We start from the raw sequence: 27,468 nt of genomic DNA, 5'->3' as shown, positions 1-27,468 counted from the left end.
ATAAAGTGTTTTTAATGATGTGCCTGGTTACACAAACACTAGTTTAAATAGTTGCGCCACCTTGTGGTACAAATTGGAACTCCATGAAAGTACAGCCCGATCCACACTTTGCTCGAGCTGGTCTCTTCCAACACCACACGCAGATTTTTGGACACAGCTGTTTCTTAAGATGAGAACTTTTAACCTTTCAAAATTAAATTGGGATTTTTTTTTTTTTAAGCTTCAAAAAAAACTGAGCTGAAGCCCCGCAAACGGATGTGAAAACAAAGAAAAGTTTTACCATAATTACCTAAAGAATAGGAAACTTATTTCCTAAATGTAAGGGTCTGTTCTGAAGGCATTTTAAACTTACTCATTGATGCCACACAAATATCACTTCAGCAATTCTCAATTTTTCCATATTATAAAAGCAGACACATATACATATGCCATATACATGGACACCCGCTCTGGCTCCTATTCATTTACATCCAGATGTCAGGCACACAAATACCTCACTGTAGAAACAAACATCTGTCCCACTTGGAATCAAACATTTCCTCAAAGTTTATATAGATGCACAAAAAAAAGCACTACATATTTTAGTGCAGGGCTCAAGTATTACCACATGTACAGATATTACATTTCACAACGTAAATTCTGGTTGAGCCGGATTTGAAATAAACAAACAGTGGAGTAGAAACCTTGCAGACTTTATTATTATCATTAACAAACTGTCCAATTTTTCATCTGTACAACAACAACAAAAGAAAAAAAGTGGACAAAAAAACCCCCAAACCAATCAGGAGCTCAATGGATTCAAACAAACAAACAAGAGAGTTTTACAAAAAGATCGGTCAAATACGCCACACGTCACCCTCTGTTGGGTGCAACAGGTCGCCTGGGATGTCCTGTACAGCGGGACGGCGGTTAGGCACACTTTGATTTAAAAACAAACAAACAAACAAAATCTGATGGAAAAAAGGCATTTCAATGAAGCAGAACGTCTCATTTACAAGCAGAGAGGGCAGCACTCACCACGCCAAGCTTCAACAGTTAGAAGGGGAACGGTACATGTAGTTTACAGTAAGTTATCGTCACTCAGTATCATACACATGTACACGTGATCAGCTCACGCAGGGAGAGGAGAGGCCCTCGATTTAGTGTTTGCTCACACGTGTTTATATGAGACTGAACACCTCCTCGGGCATCGACCTGCAGGCTGAGCGTCGCAAACACGCCCTCCGAGCAATCCGTCCTCCTCTACAGAACCACAGACTATATATGTCTGTGTATATGCTTTTACAGAGCCAGAAGTGACCCTATCTGGACGAGAGGGGAGAGTTGTAAACTGTGTGAGTGTGCATAACCTGCCAGTTAGTGTTAAAGGTAACATTTGTAACACTTTCACCACCAGGGGGCAGAATTCTTCCAGGGGGTGTACTGAAATGTTTCTGCCTTCCCTTAAGAGACTAAGGACATGCTCTTAATCTCTTGCCTTGTTGCACCATCTCGTGGTAAAAACTGGTATGCACCTGGCAATATCTCATGTTTTGTTTAATGCTGTTGAGACAACTTTACAGTAACAGAGTAATTAGTGGCAAGTAACAAGCGAAAAAATAAAGACACTACCACGATTACTAAAGCAGAGACCTGTTGGATGGTTTGTTAGAAGAATTACCTGCACATCAAAGTCATATTCATTATCATCATCAAAGGAGAAGACACCCGAAACACGTTCCAGAGCTCAGTGATTCCAATTAGTTGCCAGTGTTGGCACTCCCTCAAAGCACCCTCACGCCTAACTTTAAGTCTTCACAAAGTCGGACCAGGTGAGCTACGAATGAATTTACCCAGTGTGCAGCTATGAAGGAGAAACCATCTACAGAGATCAAAATGATTTTTGTGACAAGCTTTAAACATTTTTATTTCTGCGGTAACCTTGAACACTGACTCGTGCTGGAGTCGGCATCAAGTTGACAATGGCGGAACTGCATTTTGCTGCTCGACACTGCCTCAGGTGAACCTACACAACTTCTGTTGAACTGATGGATGTTCATGTTAAAATTTAAAAAAAAAAAAAATTCTAATGTTTCTAATAACGAGGCCAGTGTATGTACAATAACTGGAAAGCTCAGGCTTCAGGCTTCAGGCTGCTCTACATCCTGGATCTGTATGATGAGAGAGAGAAAAAGAGAAGATATCCTTAATCCGGTCATCTCAGGCACACAAGCCTTACCCCATCTGCTGCTCAGACCTCTTGCTTAGGAGGAACAGTCAAACAGTAGGAAGCAAATAAAGATTATTTGGAACCAGGAATCATGCAAAGTGACTCTGGTCAAGCCCAAGTATAAAAACACGGAGCTGGAAGCATGCAGCATTTCAAAATCTGCACTGTCCCACGTGAAAATCCACTAGTTCCTCAAGGAGTTCGACACCTGGAGGTGTTCACACCTATGCTGCCTCCCCCCGCCCTGCCTCTCCTCTCCCTCCTCCCACCCCCCCTGCAGGAAGAAGGGAGTCTCGCTGGAGAAAAGGCAACCAGAGAACATTCAAATCATAGATGAAAAAAAAAAGTAAACAAATAAATAAGGCTATGACAAAACAATATATATATATTTATAGATATTTAAAAAAAAAAAAAAAAGAACGAAAAATGTGCAATGATTCCAGTATCATTTTTACACAAAAATGTTCACATCTCTATAGTAATCTAGAATTGTTTCTTTTTTTGTCTTTATTTTTTTTCCTGCATTGCTTCTCAGCTTTTTCGTACCAACCAGCACAAAACCGACAGCCACTCTGCGCGGCGATGGGCGGCAATCAAAACGTCTGGTTTCCATCCCAGTCTGAGCAGAGTCTGATGTTTTAAAAAAAAATCCCACCCAAGATGGCAATGATGGGAGCGGCAGGTGGACACACACGGTGCATTTATGACACAGGCTGTGCTGTGGGAAAATAAGACACCGGATTGATGAGGTTTCTCCATCTGGAGAAAACAAACAAAAAAAACCCAAGTAAAATAACCACAAGTGATTCCGGTTGTAGCGAGTTGGCCAAAGTGTGTGAGGTGCAACTCTGTGGCTCGGTCGAGGGCTGGCTGGCACCGCCCACTTGGCAGTCCCTTGGCGATAAAATCTAATATGAATCAGCACAAAAAAAGGAGGGGGAAAAAAAGTGTAATAAACTCCAAAAACCTGTTCAAGCAGAAGGAGAAAAACAATCTGGCGGCATAAAGACAGTTTGGATCTCACACACACCCTCACAGCAACACACACTCACGCTCACACACACATACCTTCACAGCAACACACACTCTTATCAATAAAATACTGGAGTCATTAAACTGCTCTATTACACATGAGCATTTGCCCACCCTGCATTCTACACATTTACACCTACGCATTTCATTTTTTCACCTTGACTTATAACCGTTGACCTCCGACCCCACATCCTTACCAGTTCCCCTCCCTATCCTTGCCCCTTAAACCAACAGCAAAAAGAGAAAGAGTTAAAAAACAAACAAAAAAAAAAACCCTCCAGATATATCAGATAACAATGTGTGAAAATCTCTGAATGACAGCTAGGACTGTGGGTAATGTCATTCCCATGTAGATGCCCCCAGCTGTGAGAGAGGGTGAAAAAGCTTGCAGGAGGAAAGTAAAGACGATGCGGCGGACTTTCAGGAGCATCAGGGGTGAAATGGCGAGGAGGTCTTTTTCAGTTGCGGTCGTTAAATATGTCCTGACCCCAGAGGGGGGGGCGGGGTCTACCTGTCCTTGAGCTCCTGAGTGACTCGCTTGGTGAACCTGCCGCAGAACAGCCCCATCATGAAGAGCAGCGCCACACCGGCGCAGATCACGGTCAGGATGTAGTTCTTGGACGGCGATGTCATCACCTGCATGGCCAAGTCCCCAAGTCCCTCAGCAGGCGCCACCTGGTGGACGGCAGAGAGAAAGACAACGTTCGTTTTTTACTTCAAATTAAAAGCCCGCGTCATTTCAGAGGAAAAATAAAAGCACCTTTAAACTTTTGTGCAAATTACTTATTCAAAAATATTTCAATAAAAAATATCAATCGTCCAATTATAAGGTAAAAGCATGTTGAATTAAAGTAATCAATTTCAAAATAAAAGTCTCTTAAAACTGACTCAAAAAGGTCAAAGGCGACAACTTCAGGTTTAATCTTGTGTTTTCAGGTTTAAACCTAAAGCTGGTTTTAATGACCACTAACATAGCAACCTATGCTGCAGGCCTAACTTACTCTGGAGCAGGTAATGTGACGATAAGAGAGCAAGACATACAAAATCACCACCAGTCAGAGCTCTGGAAAATAGCACTCCCACTCTTGGAAGATCCTGCGATAGATTAAGTGAAGCCAAATCATGTAACGCGGTCCTGGTTATGCTGAACTTGATTGATAGCACCTGCAGACCTCCGCCCTCCTCAAATGTGCGCACGTGTGTCACAGGTGTTTCCCTGCTCGGTGCGTGTACCTTGGCAGCATAGCTCCACATATCGATGCGATCCTGAAGTCTCTTCTTGCACTCGGGCTGCAGACGAATACGTTTGTCCTGCAGCGCTTCCATCAGGCACGACATTTCTGATGGGACACAAAACTTCCATTAGATATAAATAAACTGAAAGACAAACAGAATTTGGATGGGGATTGTAGTTTCTGTGTATTATGCAGAAGAAGCAGTTTGTTTCTGCTACCTTTTCTCTACCTGATTAAAAATAAATAAATAACATTGATTTTGCTGACTCCTGCAATGCAAAGTTTGCCCTTCTTTTGTTCTGACGGCCGCTGAATAGCAGCCAGTCGTTGAAATAAAAAGTGGGACGTTTGTTTTTGGTGTCTGAGTCACATGACTTCTGAGTGAGTTTGACTCACGGCGTCCTTTGCCGGGTGGGATGGCAGCACAGTGGTGTTTGATGTCCAGAGCGCAGGCCGTGTGAAGGACGGGGTCGACATAGATGTCCGCCTTACTCTCCTTCAGCATGTTCAACACCTCCTGCGGGGTCAGCGTGGGAGAGGAGGGAGCGGGAGAGGAGGAGCATAAATGTGTTGTTAGAAAAGCTTCTAGAAAGAAAGGATCATGAGAGTTGATTCTGTAGTGTGATTCCTCCTTTTCTTTATAAAAGATTCATTTAAACATTGATGCCAGAAAATAGCCACAGTTACATCACTGTAACTCAAAGAGGTACGCTTGATTTCTATCATAAGAATAAGAGTTTGTAAATGAAAATGAAACCATAAAAGAAACGATTACTTTGCATCTACAGCTGGAAGCTGAAACTGAAATCCAAATGATGGTCTGTTTGTCTGAGTGGTCAGTGAAGGCAGCTTGTTTTACCTTCTTACATCCTTCCTTCTTGAGCTTCAGCAGGTTGATTTTCAGACATTCCTCCACCTGTCCTGTCTGCTCCTGAGCTGCTGCCTCCTCTGTACACAGACTGGAGATCTGCAAACACACAATAATCAATAAAAAGCCATTAATGCTGTCAGAGCCCCTCTGAGCTCCTGCCTGCTCACTGTGAGTCACATTCTGGCTTCTCAGCAGCTCTTCAATAATCCATATTTTTAAACTCTGATGATATTTCTCTCTTAAATCTGTTGCCTCAGTCACGATCCAGTCATCGTTTGTTCGACATCTTCTGACAGAACGAAGCGTAGGAGCGGCACGTGTGCATGAAAGAGATTCATATTTTTACTCTTTGTGTTTAATTTTAGCACTTATGTTGCTTTCATGAAAATATTTAGCTGCTTTTTGCTCCCAAGACTTGCATGCATGCCTTCAAATGTAAAGGTGCACAGGAAGGTCATATCCATGTTTGCCCCCTCTAAATGATCCAAAAGAACCCAGAAGCAAGTAGAACGTAAAGTACCGCTGATATCTGTGCAGTAATTTATTACCAAGAAGCTGGCACCTCCTGCTGGAGACATGACTACATCACAGTGAATGTCAGCTGTTTTTATTCCTAAATATTTACCCAATAAGAATAATTATGACGCATGTGCTCGGGCACAAAATGAACACCTGAGTTAGGATGGAGTGATGGGAAGAATAAACTGTGTGTGTCACAGTGAAAGTGGAGAGCAGCAAACCTCTTCTGCACACTGGATCTGCAGCTGAGGGTCCAGTCTGTAGTCCAACGCCGACTCCTGCAGGATGACCCGGATCTGATCCTCGCAGTCAGGAGACAAACGCTGCCACACACCCAAAAATAAACTTTTATTCCACAAATAACTCCTTCACCATCTACAGGCGGACTCACCAACGCTTCTCATCTTATTATGATTGATTAACAGTTGTGTGGATAGAGAGCAACACTCTCTTGCAGATCGGGGGTTGCTCAAATTAAACATTTCTGAAGTTTCAAATAATTATTCAGCAGCCAAAAGCTCAGAGTCTTTTGTCTTCTCTGGGATCCTAATGATCCCAGACAATGAGGACATATCAGAAATAATGCCACAGGTATAGAGGTTGTTCAAACCTTCTGTTTACAATGGGCAACCAATAAGAAGAAAGCTGATTTAAGGGGGAAGGACTTAAACAGCTAGTCTCAGTCAGAGGATGAACAGAGGAGCTGCACTAAAGCTGCTTCACTGGAGACAAAGAATAAAAGTACGGATGTGGAAATGAGCAGAATAACCCCCGACCCAACTATTCTTAGCTGTAAGTGTATGATCAACACCTAACAGATGAAACAAATAAATTACAGGTTCATATTTGTTGAAATAAAATCAGTTTGAATGTTTTTGCTCAGTGAAGCAGCGTCCCTAGAGCCAGTAAAACCTGGATGTGAGGTGTGAAACTAATCTAACACTGTGGTTTGGTAAAGTCAGCCGTGGCTCTCACCTGGTCAGCGTATTTAAGTTTGAGGCAGGAGATGACCTGACCCTCCAGCTCGGTTTCATCCTTGGCCTTTTTTAGGATGGAGTCACAGAACTTTGGGATGTCGGCTTTGCAGGCCTTCCTCAGCACCGGGTTCAGCCTGTAGTCTGGAAACAAACGCATAACAGATGAAAATCTGATCTCATGCTAACAAGCAACACTTCATCTGTTCTCTCACCTCGGCTTATTTAGACTTGAGCTGCTTTATTCTAATTAATCTTTCCATTTCATTTAGCTCTGTTTTATTGAATTACTCTACTGTATTTCATCTATAATGTTTTCACTGTTATACCACAGCAATTTTTGCTCCACTCTGTGTGCACAGAGATGCACTCACAGCAAGACTGAGCAGAAAAGGAGAATCCAAAGAGACTGTAAAGACTCTCACAATGAGCTGAAACAAGACTGGTGCAAATAAATTAGGTCAAAGAAAACAATAACGGGTATCTGTTTTGGCTGTACTGTTTATTCTTTTACTAGTAAATGGGAAATGTTTAAATGTAAATTCTTGGAGGTATAACTAAAAAAGAAAAACATGTAAATGACTGAGTCACAGTCTCCTCTTTGTCTCGTGTTTGATCTCATAGCCCTGTTAAAAGAAACGGTGAGCCTGCATGCTGTGTGTGTGTGTGTGTGTGTGTGTGTGTGTGTGTGTGTGTGTGTGTGTGTGTGTGTACCTGTGTTCTGGGTGATCTGTCGCTTGGTTATCATCTGCTTGCATTTGGGATCCATCATCTCGCTGTTCTTGTTCTGCTTCAAACACTGAAGAACGTTCTTCCCATCTGACTCTGTACAGAAGCGCTGAACACATCAAACAGCCCGTTACATTCGGCTCAATCACAATAACAAACATCAAACCCTCGTGGACCCACAATTAAAGAAACGCCCACACCCCGAGGCCCATATTTAACCAAAAGAAACCCTCTGAGGGGCCACTGACACCAGAGGATAAGATAACGAGTCTGGGATGTTTCTGGTCATTTGATGAAAAACTGTTTTATTCTTCGTTAAATTACAAAACAGCACAGAGAAGATGGAGGATAAGCGTTCCCGATGGGCAGAGACAAACACCATCATAACCCAGAAACAAGATGGTGATGATGAAAAGACTTCAGCCAAGAGAATGTCTGAGATGATCCATCCACAACATAAGGTTAGCCATTAACACGCTGCTACATGGTCTGAATTACTCGCTAAGAAATAGTCCTGAACCTAAGATTCATGTTCACAATTCAGAGTGAAGGAAACTGATCTTGTTTTTCTTCTCTTGCTTACTCTGATCATGTTCTTGCAGACTCTCATCAGCTGATAGTCAAGTTCAGAATCAACCATCTCCACCTCCTGCAGCTTGAAGACCTTCTGGTGGCATTGCGAACTCAGCTTACGCTTGTTCTCCTTCAGACACTCGATAACCTGCAGCGATGAAGCCAATAAAGAAATAAATGAATAAATAAATTCTCTTTTTTGTACAGTTCAGACTGTTTAAAAATTTTCTTCAACTCCTTACATTCGTACTTTGTATTTTACGGATTTCCCAACAAAGTTACAAGTAAAATCTACTGGCAGTAAAATTATTTTAGGTTTTAAAGCTGCCGGCTCTTTCTTCATTCGTTCAGTGTTAAGGAAACACTTTTGTCTGCACTGTGGCGGCGGCGGTTAAAGTTTGGTTCTAACATGGTCCACAGAGTGTTTACAGGTTGTTTTTAATTATATCAGAAGAGCTGCGAACGGCAAAAACAACGTTCTGGGTTCAACTCAGGAGGATCCTTCATACTCATTAACTAGTGTGTGTGTGTGTGTGTGTGTGTGTGTGTGTGTGTGTGTGTGTGTGTGTGTGTGTGTGTGTGTGTGTGTGTGTGTTGACCTGTGCATTCCCAAAGGCCACGTTCTGACACAGCCTGGTGATGTCGGTCTTGCAGGAGTCGTACAGCTCCGGTTCCAGACGGATGTCCTCTGACTGCAGACATTTGAGGCAGATTTGGAGAATTTAAAGGAAACACAGACACAAAATAAAAACTTTAAAGACACGAAGGATCTCTGCTCGCTTTAACAAAGCACACCGGAAAAGAGAAAAAACACCAGATGCTCCCAGGAGGAACCTTAGACGATGCCGTTTGCTGCTACTTTTTACTCCAGGTTTGGAAAAGTGAATGGAACATAAACTAGATCCGCTCATCTCAGTTTACTTTATTTACATTTCAATACGCACCTACTGACATCAGGGTATCCAAGTGTTATTCCATCTTAATATTTTGACTTCTTAAGTCTTTGTGCTGCATGTTTTCTATCATTATATATATATATATATATATATATATATATATATATATATATATATATATATATATATATATATATATATTACCGTTTTGTTTTCTTAACACTTTTTCCAAGCATTACTTTATATTTGATTTCTTTTTAACTGCTTCTAATCCATTTTTGTTCATTTTCTTGTGTCTTATTGGGTTTGTCAGTCATGTGTGATGTGCTGTGAACTGCACAAAAAGGTGTTATAAAGCTGCAGCTGCTGTTGCTGTGAACTAGAATCATCTGCACATGCATCCTGATAAAGAAATATATTTTAACTGTTTTTACAAACACGGGTTAAATCTCTTTTATAAACTCACAGAAAACCAAACATACTTAGCCTAAAAATAAAGGTTCTAAAATCATTTTCTTTAAACACCATGTTGGGCTGCTTCATACGTTTCTGGGCGGTATCTCGCTAACCAACAGCAAACCTGAGGACGTTACACTGCCCGACTGTGACAGAGAGTCAGAGAACATACCATCTCCACCTCCTCCACCCGCAGCTGTTTACGACACTTGACAGACACTCGCTGCTCCTTGGCGTCCTGCAGGGTGTCGTTTCTCACCGTGGTGCTGAGGCAGATCACGACATCCACCCTGACAACGACAGGAAGTCACAGAGGTTCACCCGACCAGTCAGATTCAGTATGATCAGCAGATGAGAAAAAAGTAAGGATAAGCAGAAAGTGTCAAATTTAAAGTTTTAATTAAAAAAAAATGAAGTAGAAAGATCTGTCTTAGAATAAACTGCTGAGTAACAGCGAAGCTCGATTAAGCAAATTACACCAAATACGTTTTTGGGGAAAACCACAGCTGGAGATGGACAGAGTGGAGTTTAGTGGCCAGCATGGGTGTGAATTCATCTGACCCAAAGCTTACACACCAAGCTACAGCTACATGTTGTAGCTATGTACTGTCACCAGGGGGCAGTGTCAACATATTTAGAACAACAGTTGGTAAAGTGGGCTTCAGCAGCTTCAAAGTGAAACAGAGGTTTAAATAATTAGTTTTCCACTGCAGCTGCTGCCTGTACTTCTCTTAGTGCTTCTTTCATCTTTAAAGGTGCAGTCTGTCATTTTCTGAGTTTATTTTAAAAAAGCAAAACAAAAAACATTCATGTCTAATTACAAGTGTCCACATCCAACAATGTTAGATCCACTCCACAACTTCACTAACACCGGCTGAGCTTACCCACAGAGGAGTTCAAGATATCCTCAACAGTTCACCTCAGTATCGCTGTTATCGGTCAGAAGAGAGCTTCTCTTACTCATCGACCGATCTTACACGCACTTGTTCTACAGCCTCCTCCAGAGTGAATAGACACCAGTTGATGTAAACAGCAAACTGGCAGCCGACACTCACTGCAGATGAATGGCAGCCAAAGCTATTTGTCCTAGAGCAGCCACCGTAGCTAGACTACATTCAGTCAGGAGGAGTAAGATGACAGAATTCAGTTCGCTGCAATCTAGTGCTGTAATTTTCCCCCTCGGTGAACTTCCTGTTGAGGCCCACTTTTCAACCTATATTGTATGTAGAAAAAAACAAACAAACTTTGTAACAAACCCTGAAGTGGGTCTGCAAATCCAGCACTAGGTTCAGATTAGCCTGTCTAAAACCCATCTTTCAATATTAACTGCAGACCCCTGCTGGCCTGCAGCATCCCTGCCAGGTGACAGAGGTGAGAAGGCCCAGTAAGCAGCGGACTGCTTGAGAGACCCTCAGTGATCTGCAGACTTAAACTACAGGAAACCAGTAAAGATCCATCCACAGGTTCATGCTTGCAAACCTGAAAAGCTCTTTTTCCATCATCATAACTTGGGAGTTATGATTTTCACAGACATCAAATGGACACGAGTATCACCATAGCTAATTATGCAATACAGTTAAATTTCTCCAATGCATAGAATAAAGATCTGTGTGAATGTAGCATGCAGTTTAAGGAGCTTTGAGTGGTCAACATCAATGCAAAAATAAACATTTCCACCAACTGTAGTGTTACAATCTTAGGTTTCTACAACATTTACATTCTCAAACCCAGAAACAACAACTTAGAAGTGATCACAGAGCAGTGCTGAGTGTGGTTCTAAGGCTTGTGAATTTCCTTTAAAAAATATCCTACATGTGAAACTGTCCTCAGTGTTTGGACTGCTGGATGGAAAAAGGCTGCTGGCAGCTCACAGTATAATTCAGCCATCGGTCACACTCTGAAACACAGAGAGCTGGAAACCTCAGCAGGTCTAACAGGACTGTATCTGACTGGACACCACTAACACAAACACCTAAAAACTGAGGGTATGTTTAGAAAAAAAACCCAATCAGACAGATTCAGATTGTATGGTCACATTCCAATCAACTGTTGGACATACTGGTGCTTTTTGTATTTGTGATATTTTCTATGGCTAAGTCTGTATTTGTCTTACTTCTTCTTGATGTTGGGACACAGTTTGAGGACGTCTTCCTTGCAGGCTGTCTTGAACTTGTAGGAAAAACGGAAATCTTTAACCTGAATCTGTGGACAGGCAGAAGGGCAGTCAGAGCAGTTGGTTATTAATGATTTCAAGAAGCTGCAGGAATATTACAGCCTTTCTAAACTGATAAGATTTTGCATAACAAAACATTAGGAGCTCATTCTTCTTCTACTCCTGCACCAACACATTTCCATCAGTCTGCTCACCAGCTGGAAGTGTGTCACTCCCACGGCACACTTCTCATTCATCTCCTTCTGGTGTTTGTTCTGAACCAAACACTCCATCAGATCACCAGAGTCGATCTGGTTATCAGCCACCTCCTGTCAGGCGCACAGAGAAAAGGAGAAGGAAGACTGAACTCATCGACAACTTCCTCTGAAATATGTTGAAACTGACAAAAGTAATCAACATGCTGTATTTAGCAGAAGATGCTTTGAAAGAGCTGTGAAAAATGTGCTTCTCCTCTAAAGTGCCTTAATAATTTCCTGCTCACTGCATAGATGCAAGATGGTTCAAGTGAGTTAAAAAATAAAAGTCACCGTCTTATTCATCTGATCAAAAATAACCTCTCAGTGTGACGAGAACTTGTTCATGAGCATTTTAGCAAAGTACAGCGAGCTCTTCGTGTGGCGTCAGCTTTGACCAAACACAGAAACTTTGAAATTTTGTTTTGTGGTCGAGAACCACACATGGGAAAACCCAGGTCAGAGACCATCTCAGTCCAGCCCCCAACATCCTAAAAACAAACAAATAACCCCTCAGAAGTCAAAAGTTGTAACTTCAGGGGGGCACAAAAGGAGAAGCACATATATATTAATAAACCAGACAACACTGTGGCAATAAATAAGAGGGCAGCTTTGGAAATAACTGTCTCACAACTGTGAAAAGACGAACCTACTGGAAGGAAAACATGAGCTGTGAAAGGACTGCTGGTTTGCAGAGAATTTTCAAAATAAGAGCATGGGGACTGTCCACAAGAGAAAATTTGATTTTGCTGTTACAGATGAAAAAAAGAAGACATTTTTTAATTTAACTAGACTGCAAAATATCCTCCTTGGCAGGCCTTCAGCTTTTTGTGCATCATGCTTCAATTCCATTGTTGAGTATATGGCGACTCTGACCTGCTAAGGAAAAACGTTACGCGTCGCAGCTTCGGTCACAGGAACATCAGTTTGCTTGGAGGCTGTTGTAGAGTCTCAACCAAACTTAGTATATTCAACCAACAACACAGAAAATGTCCAAAGAATTGAAGTTTGAAGGAAGATGTGCTCATCAGTTCATACTTACATGGCAGTGGGCCTGAATGACGGGATCACAAGCTCTCATCAGCAGCGCCTCAATCTGAATATCCTGCAGACGGAAATCACAAACTCAAAATGACTTCAGCCAGTTCAGGTTAACCTGCTTTTATCAGAGTGGGACGGCTCAAACTCACTATTTCAGTCCAAATGTCTGCGTACTGTACTGAGAAGTTAATTATCAGGTTGATGCCCCACCTGCTGACTGCCAGTAATTCAGTGCAAATAATACAACTTCAGACAACTGGAAACTGGTTTGTAAACACCTATAAAAAAGGGCCAAGTCTTTTTTTTAATCATCCTTAATCATCTTTAACTACATACAGCAAATTTATGCAAAACTCATTTCAAGCCCTTACTTCCTTTGATTTTAATACTTTCAATGCCTAAAAGGAACCTTAGAAACATCAGTTGTCTCATGTTTGTAACTAATGTTTTGCACGTTGCACGCTTTAAAGAAACTGCAGTGTACGGAGACAAGCTAACCTCTGACTCCAACTCGGTCAGGTTTCCCACCACCTCCTTGCAGTCAGCAACCAGGTCGTCCAGGTGGTCCTGCAGGCACTCCAGCTCCTGCCCGGCCTCCGTTTTCTCGCTGCACCACTTTCCCAGGTCAGTCATGCAGCGCCTCTGCAGCTCAGGGTCCAGCTTCACATCCAGCGCCCTCTGGTGGAGAATCCTCTGCACCTCCACCTTGCAGTCCCGGGAGAGCTGCAGGAGGAGGACGATGACGACATCGTCATCAAATTACCCACCAAAGTATCGGCTGTTGTTAATCACGGACACTGTAAAATGATACTCCACCCAAGATTTTCAGTGTGTCTGTCCTTTACATTTAATCCTCAAAAGCCTTTAGATTTGTACATTTAATTCAATATTAACAGATAAAATGTGAGTGTGATATTGACATTAAACGTTAATACTTTTGTGGCACTTGTTTTTCGCCATTTATTTCTCATTAACAAAGACGACAATGGCGGAGAGCAGCATTGCCTTTCTACTAATCAAGTCTTCGTTATCAGCGTTGCACTGTATACAGGTCTTTGCGATATTTGAGCTCTTTAAAAAGCTATTAATGATTTTGTCACACTGTATTTCTCCAGTCTGTACTTGTAATGCAGCTGCATATTCCCAGGTTACTAAAATGCATTGATATTAATGACCGCTGGAGCACAGACACCTGCTCAAGGTGTGTGAAACTTCCCATACAGGCCAAAACATTTTTTGCAGCAGGCTGTAAACATGTTTACAACATGTTTAGTCTATGGGGACCGACTCTACACTCAAGCCTCAAGTGGACATTCTAAGTACTGCAGCGTTTTACAACTTCCTGGTTTTCATGGACGTTTCTTCCTGTCAAAAGGGAATTCTTCCTCCCCACCACTGCCAGATGCTACACAGAGGGTAATTTGATTAGCAAAGTTCTCTGTGTAACATCATAGGGTGTTTAACTAATTTCACACAACTTGTTACAAGCCTCAGCAGGACTGGAAAAACACATTTTGGGTGGAGTATCACCTTAAACACAGCCAGCGTTTCCTACACTGCTTGTTTTAATCAAAGGCTTAATTTTGCTGCAGCTGAATCATCAGCATCACCAAGTTTTCCGTAAGTGGATCGTCATATTGATTCTTCACTTCAGGGTTCAGCAGCTCACTTCAGCAATTAAAAGCCAGCTCCCACATGCACTGAGAGCGGGTGGGAATTATCCAACACAATCACTTCTCCTCTTCAAACCACCAGTAATCATCCAAGATGCAATTCTGTGAGCAGCATCATGAGATCAGCAGCAGTAAGAGGTACTCACCATCGAACCATGGTTTTCCACTTCAGACTCACCACTGGGGAACTACGAGAGCATTCTGTGGTCAGAGACTTCCTGTATATATTTGGCACCTTACATTTACCTCTTCACATATGCAAGTTGTTGTCAGTTCAGGCTTAAAGCAACTTTGTGCGTTTATATTAAATAAAGTTTAAAGTCACTTCATCTGAATTCGTCACAGCTGTCTTCACCTCCTTCAAACTGCAAACATTTCCAGTATTTTTCACATTTGGCAGAAATTCATCAGACTAAACAAGGGTTTATCTTCTGTGACCCTGAAATGTGTCTGCACTTTTAGGCTGAGCCTACAGATAAGTCACAACCTTGAGAACAAAAACAGAAACAGCTGTGCAGACACAGAAAACTTAAAGCAAGGAACATTTAAATGACCTTTTATTTAAAAAGCCTAAACTGTAGAAAAATGCACTTTTTTAACTAATTTGAATTCAGAGGCCTTTCAAGCCACTGAGAGTATACAAAACGTTCCCCCTGTAAATCGCTTATTTGGCATAAAAATGTCCAAATTAGTCCAAAAACCTGCAGTGGTCATTTGAAAACAAAATGTACACTGTACTAATTGCAATATTGTAAGCAGTCACACAATTAAGGCAACACTTCACTGAGCCACAGTCTCTTTATAAAATTAGTCTACGTTCCTAATGTAAATACAGAGCTCCTATGGCTGCGTGAATGCCCTATAAGCCAGGTTTTTGTGCTTTACAGTTACCTCTCCTGAAACAAACTTTTCTATTAACAAATCTAAAACAGCACTTGGAGATCTCCAAGTCCTGTAATCTTCACATTTAATCATTAGATTAAATCAACGGCAGAGACTCACCCTTCGTCCCTGCTCCAGAGAGCGGTAGGCGTGGCGGTACAGGCATGAGAAAATGGCACCAGGCGGCATCAACTCGCTGGTCTCATTCCAGCCGTGAGTGTGGCAGAGTCGGGATGCATCGGACTGACATTTCTTGTACAGGATCGGATCCAACCTAAGCAGCGACACAGGGTGTAACAGGCAGATTAATACCTGCAGCTGTCTCTTTGGGGCAAAAGCACAGACAGAATAAAATATAGACAAAGATCCTGGCTCTGAAACGTAAAACCAATGCAGAACTGTCTTAAACCTACTTTTAAAAAAAAAAAAAAAAAAAAAAAAAAAAAACACTAGGAGGGCGGTGCTTGTGTTGTAAAAATCCTTCCAGTCCCACAGACATCTATGAGAAAAACCATCCCGTCTAAATACCTCCCTAAGTTCAGGTTCACTTCAGATCCTCACTTGTCAACTTTCACTTCAAAGCAGATGGCAACAGCAAAACTCTCAAGGCTTCCAATCAGCACTTTACTAACAAGTGTTTTTATACCATCTATGGTCGCAGTATTAAATGGAGGCAATCAACTAACCAAGAATACTTTTACAGCAGCCTTGTTAAAATGCAATACAACTAAAATTATCAATTACCAAATACCAATAAACTGATATACTAAATTGAAGATGATCATCTGAACCTCATTAATGTCGAAAACAGACTTTCTTCAGCCTGTCGGCAGGACTTACTTCCAGTCTCTGGCGATGAAGTACTGCAGCTCCAGCAGTCTGTGCTCGCAGTCCTCCACCATCTTCTCAGTGTACAGATGTTCCATGAGACACGACAGGATCCTGCAGGATCAGGAAACACAAACGCATTCACATCTCATCCACACGGCGCAACAGCCATAAGACCTTGAAAGGTCGGTTCTTCTTCAGGTTTTTTTCCACATGATCATACAGCAGGTGGGATCACTGCACTTTCTTTACTGTGTCAAATTTTAGGATTTCTATTTGCTGGATCCCTCTCCCTCCACGAGGACTCACATGGGGTCGCCACTGCGGATGTGTTTGCATGCGGTCTGGATGACGGACTCACAGGCCTCGTTAAGCGCCCGATCGATGCGGTAGTCGGCCCCGGGGTCGGCTTCCTGGATCAACGTTTGCAGCTGTGGACGGAAAAAATATAATAAAATCAAAAAGTGAGCGCAAGACATTACACTACATTCTGGGACATGTAGGGATATGGCTGTGGGCAGGTCAAACAGAGTTGTGTTCATGCAGGTAAATCTGTAAAGTGATATCTATGTAAATGTTTCTGTAACCATACAGTGAATATTATAAATGCCATCTCACCGCCTTCTGACAGCTGGGATCGATGGCGCCCATGTCTCCTCGGCCGACCCTCATTAGGCAGTGCAGCGTTCGTCCTTTGCGGTGCAGACCGGAGCAGTGACTCTCAATCTCACTGCGACAGTGCAGCACGATCTCAGGACTCAGAGAGAAATCCTCCATCAGCATCCGCCTGTAATCCATCATCTCACCCTGACACTCGCCGCTGACCACACGACCTGAAAAACACACACACACACACACACACACACTGTAGCTGTGGTATCTTGTTTAAGCACAAAATATTCAAACATTTCACAAAAACAACTCGAGGAACCAACCTGGAAACTGACTTCTGAGGTTAAATGAAACTAACCTTCTACCTTCACACAAACTCGACAGTTTTACTTTGTCTGCCTCAGACTAGTCTTCAGCAAAATAAACAGGAGCGGGTTCGTAGTGGAGAAAACAGAGCAATGACTGACATGTAATTGAGCTCTCAGTGGCCTCTGAGTGCCACACAAACAAAAAGGGACATTAATTAGTTGCTGGAGCCAAGAGCGACAGATAAAGGTCTGCTCACCTCGATGGACGGCTGACTCCAGACACAGCAGAAGGTAGGACAGGCGAGCTTCCCTCGCTCGGGGCATGCTGGTGTCCACGTTGCAGTGGTACTTCCTCAGGTCCGACTTGCAGGCTTTGGCCAGCGAGTAGCTGACCTTGTAGTCCTGAGCAATCAGCTTCTGTCTGGTGGTCAGCGCCTCGCGGCACTGATGACACACAACATACACAGACACTTATTACACAACTGAATGCTCATCGAGTCTGATTTTTAATCTGCAAGAAGGCCGTATCCATCACAATTTGTACACTTCATTGTTCTGTAACCATCATCACTATAAGACTTTTTCCCCCTCACCCGGAGATGGAAAAGGTTCATTTTAAGTATTTTGTAGAGGAAAAAAAAATCTCTATAAATAAAATCTGGACACAGTAAATGGCACTCACCCTCTCAGACATGGAATCCTCAAACTTGTGATTGAAGAGGCATTTGTAAACTCTTCCTTCCCCAGCCAGAGTCTGAAAAAAAAAAAAAAAAGGGGAAAAAGTTTTTTTTAAGGTGCTTTATTAATGTTAACAACTACAACTTCTCTTTATCCCATGTGACACAGAAGGCAGCAACTAACTAAGCAACTATAGGCTTTATCAAAAAACAGAAATACAGAAGCTTAATCTTAAAAAGTAGAGCAGCTGAATCCAAACTGGGAGCTGGGTTCGGAGCACAGGGGCCTGAAAGCTGAAGGCTCTACCTCACATTCTAATTTTAAATGTCCCAGGAACCACAAACGAGCCTGCAGTCTGAGATAATGAGTACTATGACGTCTTTAACGTGAACTTTCAATTCAGTTCTGGAGTCAGTGAAAAGAAACCAACGTGGGAAAACCGCAATCTTTCTTTATAGTTGATCACTTTGGATCCATTGAAGAACTTTTTTTTTGAACAAGTAACAAATGAATAATGTCTTCCATTATAATATTTAATAATGTAGTTGGGTAGTTGATACTGTCAGGTTCTGTGTTCCAGTAAAGCTCATTTTAATTTGAATGTTCACAAAGTAATTTCTCCCTCACAGTTTAAAGGTTTGTCTTCTTACTTTCAAAGTAAATAAAAACATCTGGATTTTTCTGATCATTAACCTCTCGTGCTAACGTCATATAGTCTCGACTAATCTGCACATTCAGAGAAACACATTTTAGCTCATCTTGAAACAAAGGGACGTTAATTTGAGCAGACCCTAGTTGGATGGTACTTCAGCTTACAAATAATACAAATTTAGCAGTTTTTTTTTTTTTTAAATAGGATATAGACTATTTTAAAAAAGGTAGATCGGGAGAAGAGAACGTTAGAAAGTGTTTCCAGAATGTGACATTTAAGAGTATTACTGATCAATTTAAAATAATTAAATAAAAGAATCCTCTGAGCTCTAGAATAAAGGATTCTTACGTTTTCACAGAAGCGTTCTCTGTCGTCTCTGCAGGAGAAGTAGAGGTAGCGGTCCAGGTGGAAGTCGTCGGAGGAGAGCTCGGCGACTCTCATGATGGCCTTTTTACATTCCTCCCTGATGACGTGCGCCCCCGCCTGGTCCTCGGCTTCACGAACCAAACCTTTTTCCAAACAGGCGATCACCTCGCCCTGAGAGTGGACGTCCTGTGAGGAGGGCAAAGGTACCACAGTTACTACTGCCGGTGTGGCTCAGCTCTGGTACGACAAGGATTTGTTTCCAGACAGCAGCTATTTTAACATTATTACTTCATTAGTACAGCAGATATCTACACTTTTTCCAGCTTTGTGCCCCAATATCATGAATTATTATAAGTGCAGCAGTTTCCTGCCTGTGAGGAACAGAAACAAGCATTCAATGGATGTTTGACCTTTTTTCTCATCATTTACCAGAGAAAACTTAAAAAAAAATGCATTATGGGTAAAGGCTCACATCAGTCAGTGGGGAAGGTGGGTGGTCAAAACAAGTTGGTGCATTTGAAACGTCTCCTTTATACTTATTCAAAGTTGATTGGAGTTGGTGTAAACTGAATTGAACAGCACCAGTTTATTTTTATTTATTCCATCTATTATGTAATGTGTCAAAGAGAACATGCACACTGGGTCATGCAGTTCTCAATGACACACACGAACCTCATCGCCTTTGTCAGCTCTACAAATAAGCCAAGAAATGATATCATCAAGCTATCTACAAGAAGCCGGGCCGTCCTCATGGTGCAGCGAAGAGACAAAACATCTGTGTAACTTTGCTAAGGCCGCTTCGTTTAGTGAGATATCACCAAATACAGAGGTCAGCTGCAGAAAATAAATAAATTAAACACAGTTTCAGTGACTTTTTGTGCTTCTGCTCTTGGAAAACGTTTGTTCTTTGTCAGCTAAATGCTCAGGAGGCTCAGGGTTTGCTTTCCTGTCCAAATCCACATAAACACCTCATCTATAAAACAATAGGTTTACTCGCTACTGCGTGCGCTCCTTTTCCTCAGTTTTTCCTTCCTCCTTTGTCTTTTAAGCCTGCGAGATCAAGGACTAGATAAGAGTCCAGATGGGCTTTATCTTTTTATATTCAGGAATCTAGGAGAGTGCAAACAGTCGTTTCATCTCAACCATCTAGTTTTAACAACAGGTGGAAGACAAATTTCTGATTAATTTCACAAAGTAAAGAGCTGAAGCTTGATTTTAAAATTTAACATCAAGTTAAAGCTGAGTTAATAACACATTTTCTCATTTTGAGAATCAGTTCATAAACAATCCTGCCTCGTGTCGTTTCAGTGTGCGAGAAGTTAAATAAAGCGCCAACATGGTCTGTCCGCTTTCCACTCAGAGCCACTGTGACAAATTTCTGATAATGAAACCAACTGCACTCCCGCCGACAGATAAATCATCCTCTCTGAGCTCTAATCGTGCCAACGTGATAATAAGTGTGTGTCTGAGGAGCTTATGGAGCTCTGCGGCAGGGAAACACGTTCAGTGGAAGATCGATTCGCTCTGCTCGCTGACAAGCTGCTACAAACTCCTCTTTTCTCATTTGAGCTCAGTCCACTTTGAGTTTTATCTGCTCTCCGACCAAAATCCAGCAGGTCAGTAAGAATATGAGCAGCACTATAAACAATCTTCGATGTACAGCTACGGCATAGTTAGATCTCATGTCATCTTCTCTGACACATCGACACACCTCCAGAGAGGCCGCCATTTTTAAATCTCTGCTGTAAGTCTGCTACAACTGTGTGATTTCCATTTGAAACATTCATCAAGTTGTGCACCACAAATTCACCGTCCAGCATCAGAAACACATCCTGAGGCATCTGGGAGCGCTCATTCAGCACAAACTACTTCAACTGTGGTGTGTGCAGCAGTCCATTTGGTGCTGCAGTTTCTTTGGACACATCAACATAAGATTCCTGACAACCAGCTATAATTTCTCCTGCAAGATCTTGTCTAATTCAACCAAATTTATAACAGTTAGGGCTTCGATTTATATGAACCTGCGACTAGAGCTCGTGTCAATATTTTCACTTTTTTGTATTGTATTGAATGTTTTCAATAATTGTCACAATATAGGTTCACATTAGTATTCTAAGCAAGCACCTGTTGGGCACAAACTGAAAAAACAAGTTGAAATAAACATTAAAAACTAATAACATTCATTTTTAACAGCTCATATAAATTAAATACATGATTTCACCCCCCAAAAGAAAAACAAATATGGCAGATTATTGGTTCGTAGGTATTGACTCAAGTTAATGGGCAATATAACAATGTGCAGAACATTACTGACTACAATCTCATCTCCATCTCCTAAAAAAAATAGAAGAAAAATAAAGTAGAGAATTATCTAATCAAGCAAATGTTCTGAATACAAACCCATTATTTATACATCTAACAACATGAGTGTAAATATGAGCCAAAAACAACGAGTCAGCGACACAGATGACAAAGCACATCAGCTGCCTCTCCACCAATAACCAAACAGCACTAGTCAAACACAACAAGCTTCTTTCTCTGAAGTCCGACATCCCTTCTCCTCACCTTCTCTCCGGTGCTGATGCTGCCACACTTCAGCGTGTTGATGTCATCGCGACACTTGTCCATGAAGCCGCAGATCAGCCGGTAGTCACTGAAAACAATGGTGGTCATCTTGGTGATGTACTGGTTGCACTGGTAGTCGGTGATGTTGCCACGGTGATCTACAAGGCAGGAAACCAGGTAACCTTTCCCCAGCTCCTCCGCGGCACATTCTTTAATCTGAATGGAGAAAAGCGAAGGCGACACTTCGGTGAGAGCTGAAACATAAACCTGCCTTTAAAAGCACCTCATGTCACCTGTCCAGAACACCAAGGTCTGAACACTTCTGATTAACTCAGCTTTAGCTTTATTTTTACACTTGAATGTACCAATGTCCTTTTTCCTACAAAAATCTAGAAATTGTGATTTTCATTGAAAAAAATAAATACATTTTTAAAAGTTCTCTATTTGTGCACTTTTCAATGGCAGAAAAATGTGTTTGTCCCTCTGCAGCCATTAATTAAAACTAAATAAATAAAATCCAATTAACCACTCATATTTTCCAACATGCCCATCATTTCCAGATCAGGAACCAGCTGAAATTTTATGATCTATGATTTTGACCCAAAGCACAGAGACCAACAAACACAAAACTACTGCAATAGCAATGAAAGCATTGAACACGAGCAGACGATGAAAGGAGGAAGAAAAAAAAAAAAGAAGTGGATTCACACATTTGCCTTCGTTTGAGTCCACCGATTGGCTGAACTCATCGAGTGACACCTCGTTCACGAAAATCAAAACTGCCATTTTTGAAACCCGGCAACACACCGTGCTCCCCGAGTCTGACGGAAAGCCACAGACCGAGCAGCAGGGATATCGTCAACGTCCACCTATGTTGTAGCGTTCGTGTCACATACTAATTACGTCATAGGACGCTCTGCAGTGTTGCTATGACGACCACTCACATTACGTGTTATTCGATTGTAAGTGAAAACCTGCCGATCCGAGTAGGTACTAATGGAAAAGCGGCTTTAACCCTTTAAGACCTACCATAGAACCAAGTCCGCCAGAGCTTATCTTTATATTTTTACATGCTGTGGAGCCATTTGTGGGAGCATTTCAAGTTGCTATACATCAATACAACCGTTATAGCCCAAATTTTAAGAATATGTATGCATTAAGTCCATAGAAACTACATAAAGTACAAAAAATGTAAAATCATTTTTGTTTTCTTAACATATATTTCTAGTTAGAGAAATTTAAGAGGTTTATCCCTCAAAACTGTAAATACAAAAAAAGTTGCACAAAATAGTTTCCAACAACAGGAAATTTACTTGATGGTCTTCATAGTTTTATTTTTGAGATACACCAATTTTTATATACTGCAGGAAAAACAAAAATAAATATTATAATTCAAATTTACAAAAGAAACAGCATGTGCATCAAAATAAACTATTTCCAGCAGTGCAATCTGAGTTCTAAACATCCCAGAAACTATTCAGAAAAGCATAAAGTCAAACATACCTTTTAAAAACACCATTATAGGCTTATAATGCCCCGAAGGTAAAAAACAAACAAACTACATTTTCCACGAAAATGACATCACTTCCGGTGTCTGGCAAGTAATGGCGGAAATGCGATAGTTCGCGCTGACGTCTATTCCAACATAGGAAGTGTTTTGAACAGCTGATCGGATCGGCAAAGCGTGTTTCTGGAATATTATATTTTTGTTGCTGCAAGTGTTTTTTATGCAATTTTTGCAAAGCCATATGTGGAAGGAAACCGTGACCTAGGACAAGCTGATGGCATAAGAAGTAAGTACAACTCCTCCGGTTTCATATGCAAAAAAAAATTATTGCGCTAGCTTAAGTGGTTGCAGTGCTACCGGGATTTAAAAATAGTAATGCAAAACGGAGCGTGCCCGCTCAGACCGGTTTTAAAGGGTTAATGACTTAACTGGTCAATAAAGGTTACACTGACTAACTCCACCACCTTGTAGTATTACACATCAGTACCGACCAGCCCCGGCCCCGATTCCGCTGACATCTCTTCGACATTTTGGACAGAAAAACTGGCTGCAGTTTCTTAATATTGTGCTGACAGCTCTAGTTCCTGATTTTAAACTCTACTCCAAAATCACAGCTGTCTTAAAACTTCTAAATTTGCCAGTTTATCTGACGTTCTTTTAACCGTTTGGAGGCTTGAATGAAGACCATCAAGTTGAGCTGCAGAAATTTGTTTTTAGTGACTGACCTCAGAGATGGTTGCCTTGCAGACCTCCACCGCTACAGACTCAAACTTTGGGTCTGTGGTCAGGTTCAGCTTATAGTTCCACAGCAGCTGGGGGAGAGAAGATACGAGGTATGACAATTACACCAATAAGGACAGAGTGGAGAAAAAAACCCAAGAAAGAAAAACAGGACAAATAAAAAAAACAACAACATTTTAACATGTCAATCAAGTCTTTCTGTTATTTAATGTGACAAACAATCATTAATGTGACAAACTTCTGGATGGCAGGGGAAAAAAATGCAGTAGTACCGATGTTGGCTATCGGTTGTTTATATGAATCATTACAAAACTCGTGCATACTTTTAGTGGAAAATCATTGCGTCATAAAATTATAAGACATCATAGTGCATGCTAGGAGGTGGAGTGTGAGGGTAGAGAGAGAAGAAAAAAACCCCCACACACTTACATGGTTGCAATCTGCAGCGATTTCAGAGTCCTGAAAGAGGAAGAGAAAAAAAAACAGTTTAGCTTCTTCAGAAAGTTTAATTATTGGGTCTGAATATTTGAGACTAAACAAGAGAGGACACATAATTACTTAAATTTTTCAATCTATAACATCCCATAATCCACTTGTGTGTTGTGGGATGGTGCGTTCAGGCATTCAGCTTCTTGCTTCAGTGCGGTCACCGAGGCATTTTCCTGCAGCTCTGCTTTGACCCGAGGTGACCCCTCCCCCGACTTCCTGCCCCCACCCTCGACCAGAGGAAAACTCACTGTGTGGGTCTGTGAAATAACAGCTCTGCAGATGACCAAAGACTTTCTGACCATTTACCACATGGTAGCCACAGTCAGCTAGGAATAAACTGCCAGTGTTTGTGTGCTCTTTTTACAACGTATTTTACACACTGGTGTGACAATGCTCTTCACAAAAACAGTACAGTGTGAAGAGGGGGAGGGGGAGACGGTACACGATAGTACCGTTGAGTTTTAAAGAGCACTGGGATGACTCCGTTTGTAAATGGGAACCAGACTGACGCAGAACAGCAGGACGAGAAAAACAAGCAGCATCTACAAACTGACACCAATTAAAACAAAGCTAAGTGAGAGCGATCTCCCTCCCTCTCTCTCACATCGCAGAGTTCAGTCCCCAGAGAGGGGAAAGATGGATGAGGCTACGGTGACATCACCCGCTGCTTTCTGGAGGCTCATTTCGGACGGCTGAGATGAGCATTATCGCCAGCGCAGGGTTAATGCTCGTCTCGTGAGGAGGAAAATGACTGTGAAACCACGCTGGTTACTGCCTTGTCAGCCATGCTGTTAGCCATTTATCACACAGTATTTGCCCTTAAAATACATGTTTTAAAGAAGCCCACACATGCCACTTTTCTACTTTGTATTTTTTTGGTAAATCAGGTTGGGGATACAGGGAATGATATGTGGCGATCCTAAATACCACATTACTTTGGACGTCTGACCTCTTCTTCAAGGTCAAATAAGGTCAAACTTTCATAAAATGTCTTATCTTTAAAACTATGCTTAACCCTTTTTTTTTTTTTTTTTTGAACCCGTCAGCGGGCCCGTTTTACAAACCCTTTTTAAACGACTGTACCTCTGTTACCCTCCCTGGTAGAGACAAAATTAAACTGGTTTTCAGAAGGAAGTGAAAACGAGCTTTTCGGGGATACTCGGCGTATCACAGTAACGCAAACCATTCACAACGTACTGCAGTCTGAACAAAGGCAGAAAAATCCCCTCTGCCGAGATGTGCGGTTCACATAAAGGGTTCGAGTTAAACTGCCGTTGTATTGTCAGCATTTAGGAAATGACTGTGGTATATGACAAATCCAAATATCACATTACAGTTTGCATCCAAATATGTCACATCTGATCTCACTTTTACATTTCATATCTGCCTTGGTTTCATGTTAAACCCAAAACGTGCTCCATCTTTAAATAAAGTATTACCAAGATCAAAGTCTCAAAGTGCTACTGTTCTCATTTTTACAGCACTAAAGTTTTTAAAGGAAAAAAGAAAACAAAATGAATATATACAAAATTAAAGTAAATAATGCCCAGAGAGTACATGATTTTCTTTAAATCTATATCCATAAAGATCTTTTTGTTTTGGACACAACAGAACGATGTAAGAGCTTACAGTTCTTGTTGTCAGATCATAATAGTGAAAGCACACGCAAGAAATTAGCTTTACAAGCAGCTGAGTTTAATTTATCGATATGTTATGAATGCTGCCAAACTAGAAAGGAAAGAAAATAGTTTAGTTTAATATTTCTCGTCTTTGGAGCTGCTCAGTCATCCAGGTCGTGGCAGTCTTGTGAAGTCACCCTGAAGCAGTCCAGCTGCCTTCTTTTTCTGAGCCCTTAAGACTTCAATATTTCTCTCACTTCCTGACCATCAGTGTTTTGTTGGAAAGTTGAGTGTGTCAACATACAGCAGTACAAAGCTGGGTGGAGAAACCTGGAGAGAGTTGGACAGCCTGACGCCACATCAAACACTGCTGGACTTTTGTTTTTCCACTTTTCCCCCTCCATTTCTAGCCTACAGGAAAAAAAACCTCATTTGCACGCGCTCAGTCCAAAGGTGGAGTGAACAGCTAAGCATCCCATCACACTGTTGCAAAACAAAATGTGAGTCATGTGGACATCTGCGCAGCTTTATCTCTGGATCTGATTGCTTCAAAAAGCCAAACTGTTCACATGCAGCTGACCTGAATCCCGATTGTTCCATGAATCCATCTCTGAGTTTGCAGACTCGCTGGACACGCATTACAACTGTGATCTAACACCAGAGTAAATAAACCCTCTCACTCCTCAGACACACCCATTCACATATTTGAGATGTTCAGCTTTTTTGTTTGCCAGCTTTAAGGCTCCGCTTGCCAAATGTGAACAATCTGCTAAAACTGCCTTCCCATTTAACAGCTGCAGCTAAATTAAACTTAATCAGCTCTCCTCCTTTTGTCTTGGGGAAGCTGGTGTGAGGCTGAGCTATAATTGGAAACGGGTGAGAGGAAAAGATAGGAGAAAAATGACATCATGTGAGAGAAAAGAAGAATCCGGAGGGGGGGGACATGGCCATTTCTGACACCTTCTCAGTTATTTAGCTTAAAATATAGACAACAGGGGAGGGGAGGAAAGTAGTCTGTTTACTGGAAACAAGAAAAAATTAATGTTTAACTAAAACTCAACACATTTGCATACACTCCTGAGAGAAAACAAGAATCAGCAAAAGCAGGCTGTGCATGAAGAAAGCGCAGCAGGAGGAGTGTTACAAACGAAACCCTTCAGTGGACATGAGCCAACCAAGAAGAAAGCAAACAGATCGAAACAGTCAGCCTGAGCAAACAAGGAAGTGCATCCTGTAAGCTGTGTGTGGTGGATTTTTATTGGCCAGTTAAAGATTAACCAGTGCAAACAACCACTTTAAAGCTTTAGCTTCTTCTCTCACATTTTTAAAACGGCTATCTGCAGAGGATGTGCACTCTTTTTTTTGTCTAGACCAAACAGGCAGTCAGAGAGTATTTGGGCCAGGAGTGTGACTGATGTGTGCGTTACCACTATCTCCAATTTCACACACTGACACCTCATCACACAGTGAGGAGCTTTAAAAAACAGGAAATTGCACCTATTAAAATTTCCTTTGTCATGCTTCAGCTATAACTGTTGAACAATTAGTTTTCTAAATTATATTCCAAAAGCCACACCACAGTATTTACACAAAACTTGGTTCTTTTG

The 27,468-nt window shown here is 41.6% G+C and overlaps 1 protein-coding gene across 2 annotated transcripts in view; it reads right to left on the bottom strand.

Moving 5' to 3' along the window:
• Positions 1–676: 676 nt before the first annotated feature.
• Positions 677–27,468, bottom strand: part of glg1a (golgi glycoprotein 1a) — a 35,258-nt gene continuing 8,466 nt past the window's right edge. The window contains exons 2-26 of one of the 2 annotated variants that reach the window (XM_084936392.1): positions 24,183–24,212; positions 23,738–23,824; positions 21,506–21,721; positions 18,923–19,126; positions 17,927–17,998; positions 17,502–17,688; positions 16,943–17,157; positions 16,634–16,755; positions 16,337–16,438; positions 15,617–15,770; positions 13,440–13,664; positions 12,943–13,005; positions 11,862–11,975; positions 11,608–11,696; positions 9,667–9,784; positions 8,742–8,834; positions 8,153–8,290; positions 7,555–7,678; positions 6,842–6,984; positions 6,088–6,189; positions 5,336–5,443; positions 4,873–4,993; positions 4,475–4,581; positions 3,753–3,916; positions 677–2,150 (exon numbers count right to left, since the gene is read on the bottom strand). In XM_084936392.1, the coding sequence (XP_084792518.1) occupies positions 2,138–2,150; positions 3,753–3,916; positions 4,475–4,581; positions 4,873–4,993; positions 5,336–5,443; positions 6,088–6,189; positions 6,842–6,984; positions 7,555–7,678; positions 8,153–8,290; positions 8,742–8,834; positions 9,667–9,784; positions 11,608–11,696; positions 11,862–11,975; positions 12,943–13,005; positions 13,440–13,664; positions 15,617–15,770; positions 16,337–16,438; positions 16,634–16,755; positions 16,943–17,157; positions 17,502–17,688; positions 17,927–17,998; positions 18,923–19,126; positions 21,506–21,721; positions 23,738–23,824; positions 24,183–24,212 (3,111 nt within the window). In that variant the 3' untranslated portion in view covers positions 677–2,137. Of the gene's footprint in view, positions 2,151–3,144; positions 3,917–4,474; positions 4,582–4,872; positions 4,994–5,335; positions 5,444–6,087; positions 6,190–6,841; positions 6,985–7,554; positions 7,679–8,152; positions 8,291–8,741; positions 8,835–9,666; positions 9,785–11,607; positions 11,697–11,861; positions 11,976–12,942; positions 13,006–13,439; positions 13,665–15,616; positions 15,771–16,336; positions 16,439–16,633; positions 16,756–16,942; positions 17,158–17,501; positions 17,689–17,926; positions 17,999–18,922; positions 19,127–21,505; positions 21,722–23,737; positions 23,825–24,182; positions 24,213–27,468 lie in introns of those variants that run through there. The other variant, XM_084936393.1, reaches the window with a different exon arrangement.

The sequence above is a fragment of the Perissodus microlepis genome, chromosome 7, assembly GCF_051167445.1.
Source record: "Perissodus microlepis isolate ML-2025 ecotype Zambia chromosome 7, ASM5116744v1, whole genome shotgun sequence".
In the NCBI taxonomy this organism is placed as follows: domain Eukaryota; kingdom Metazoa; phylum Chordata; class Actinopteri; order Cichliformes; family Cichlidae; genus Perissodus; species Perissodus microlepis.
This window is presented reverse-complemented; position numbering and strand designations above follow the sequence as displayed.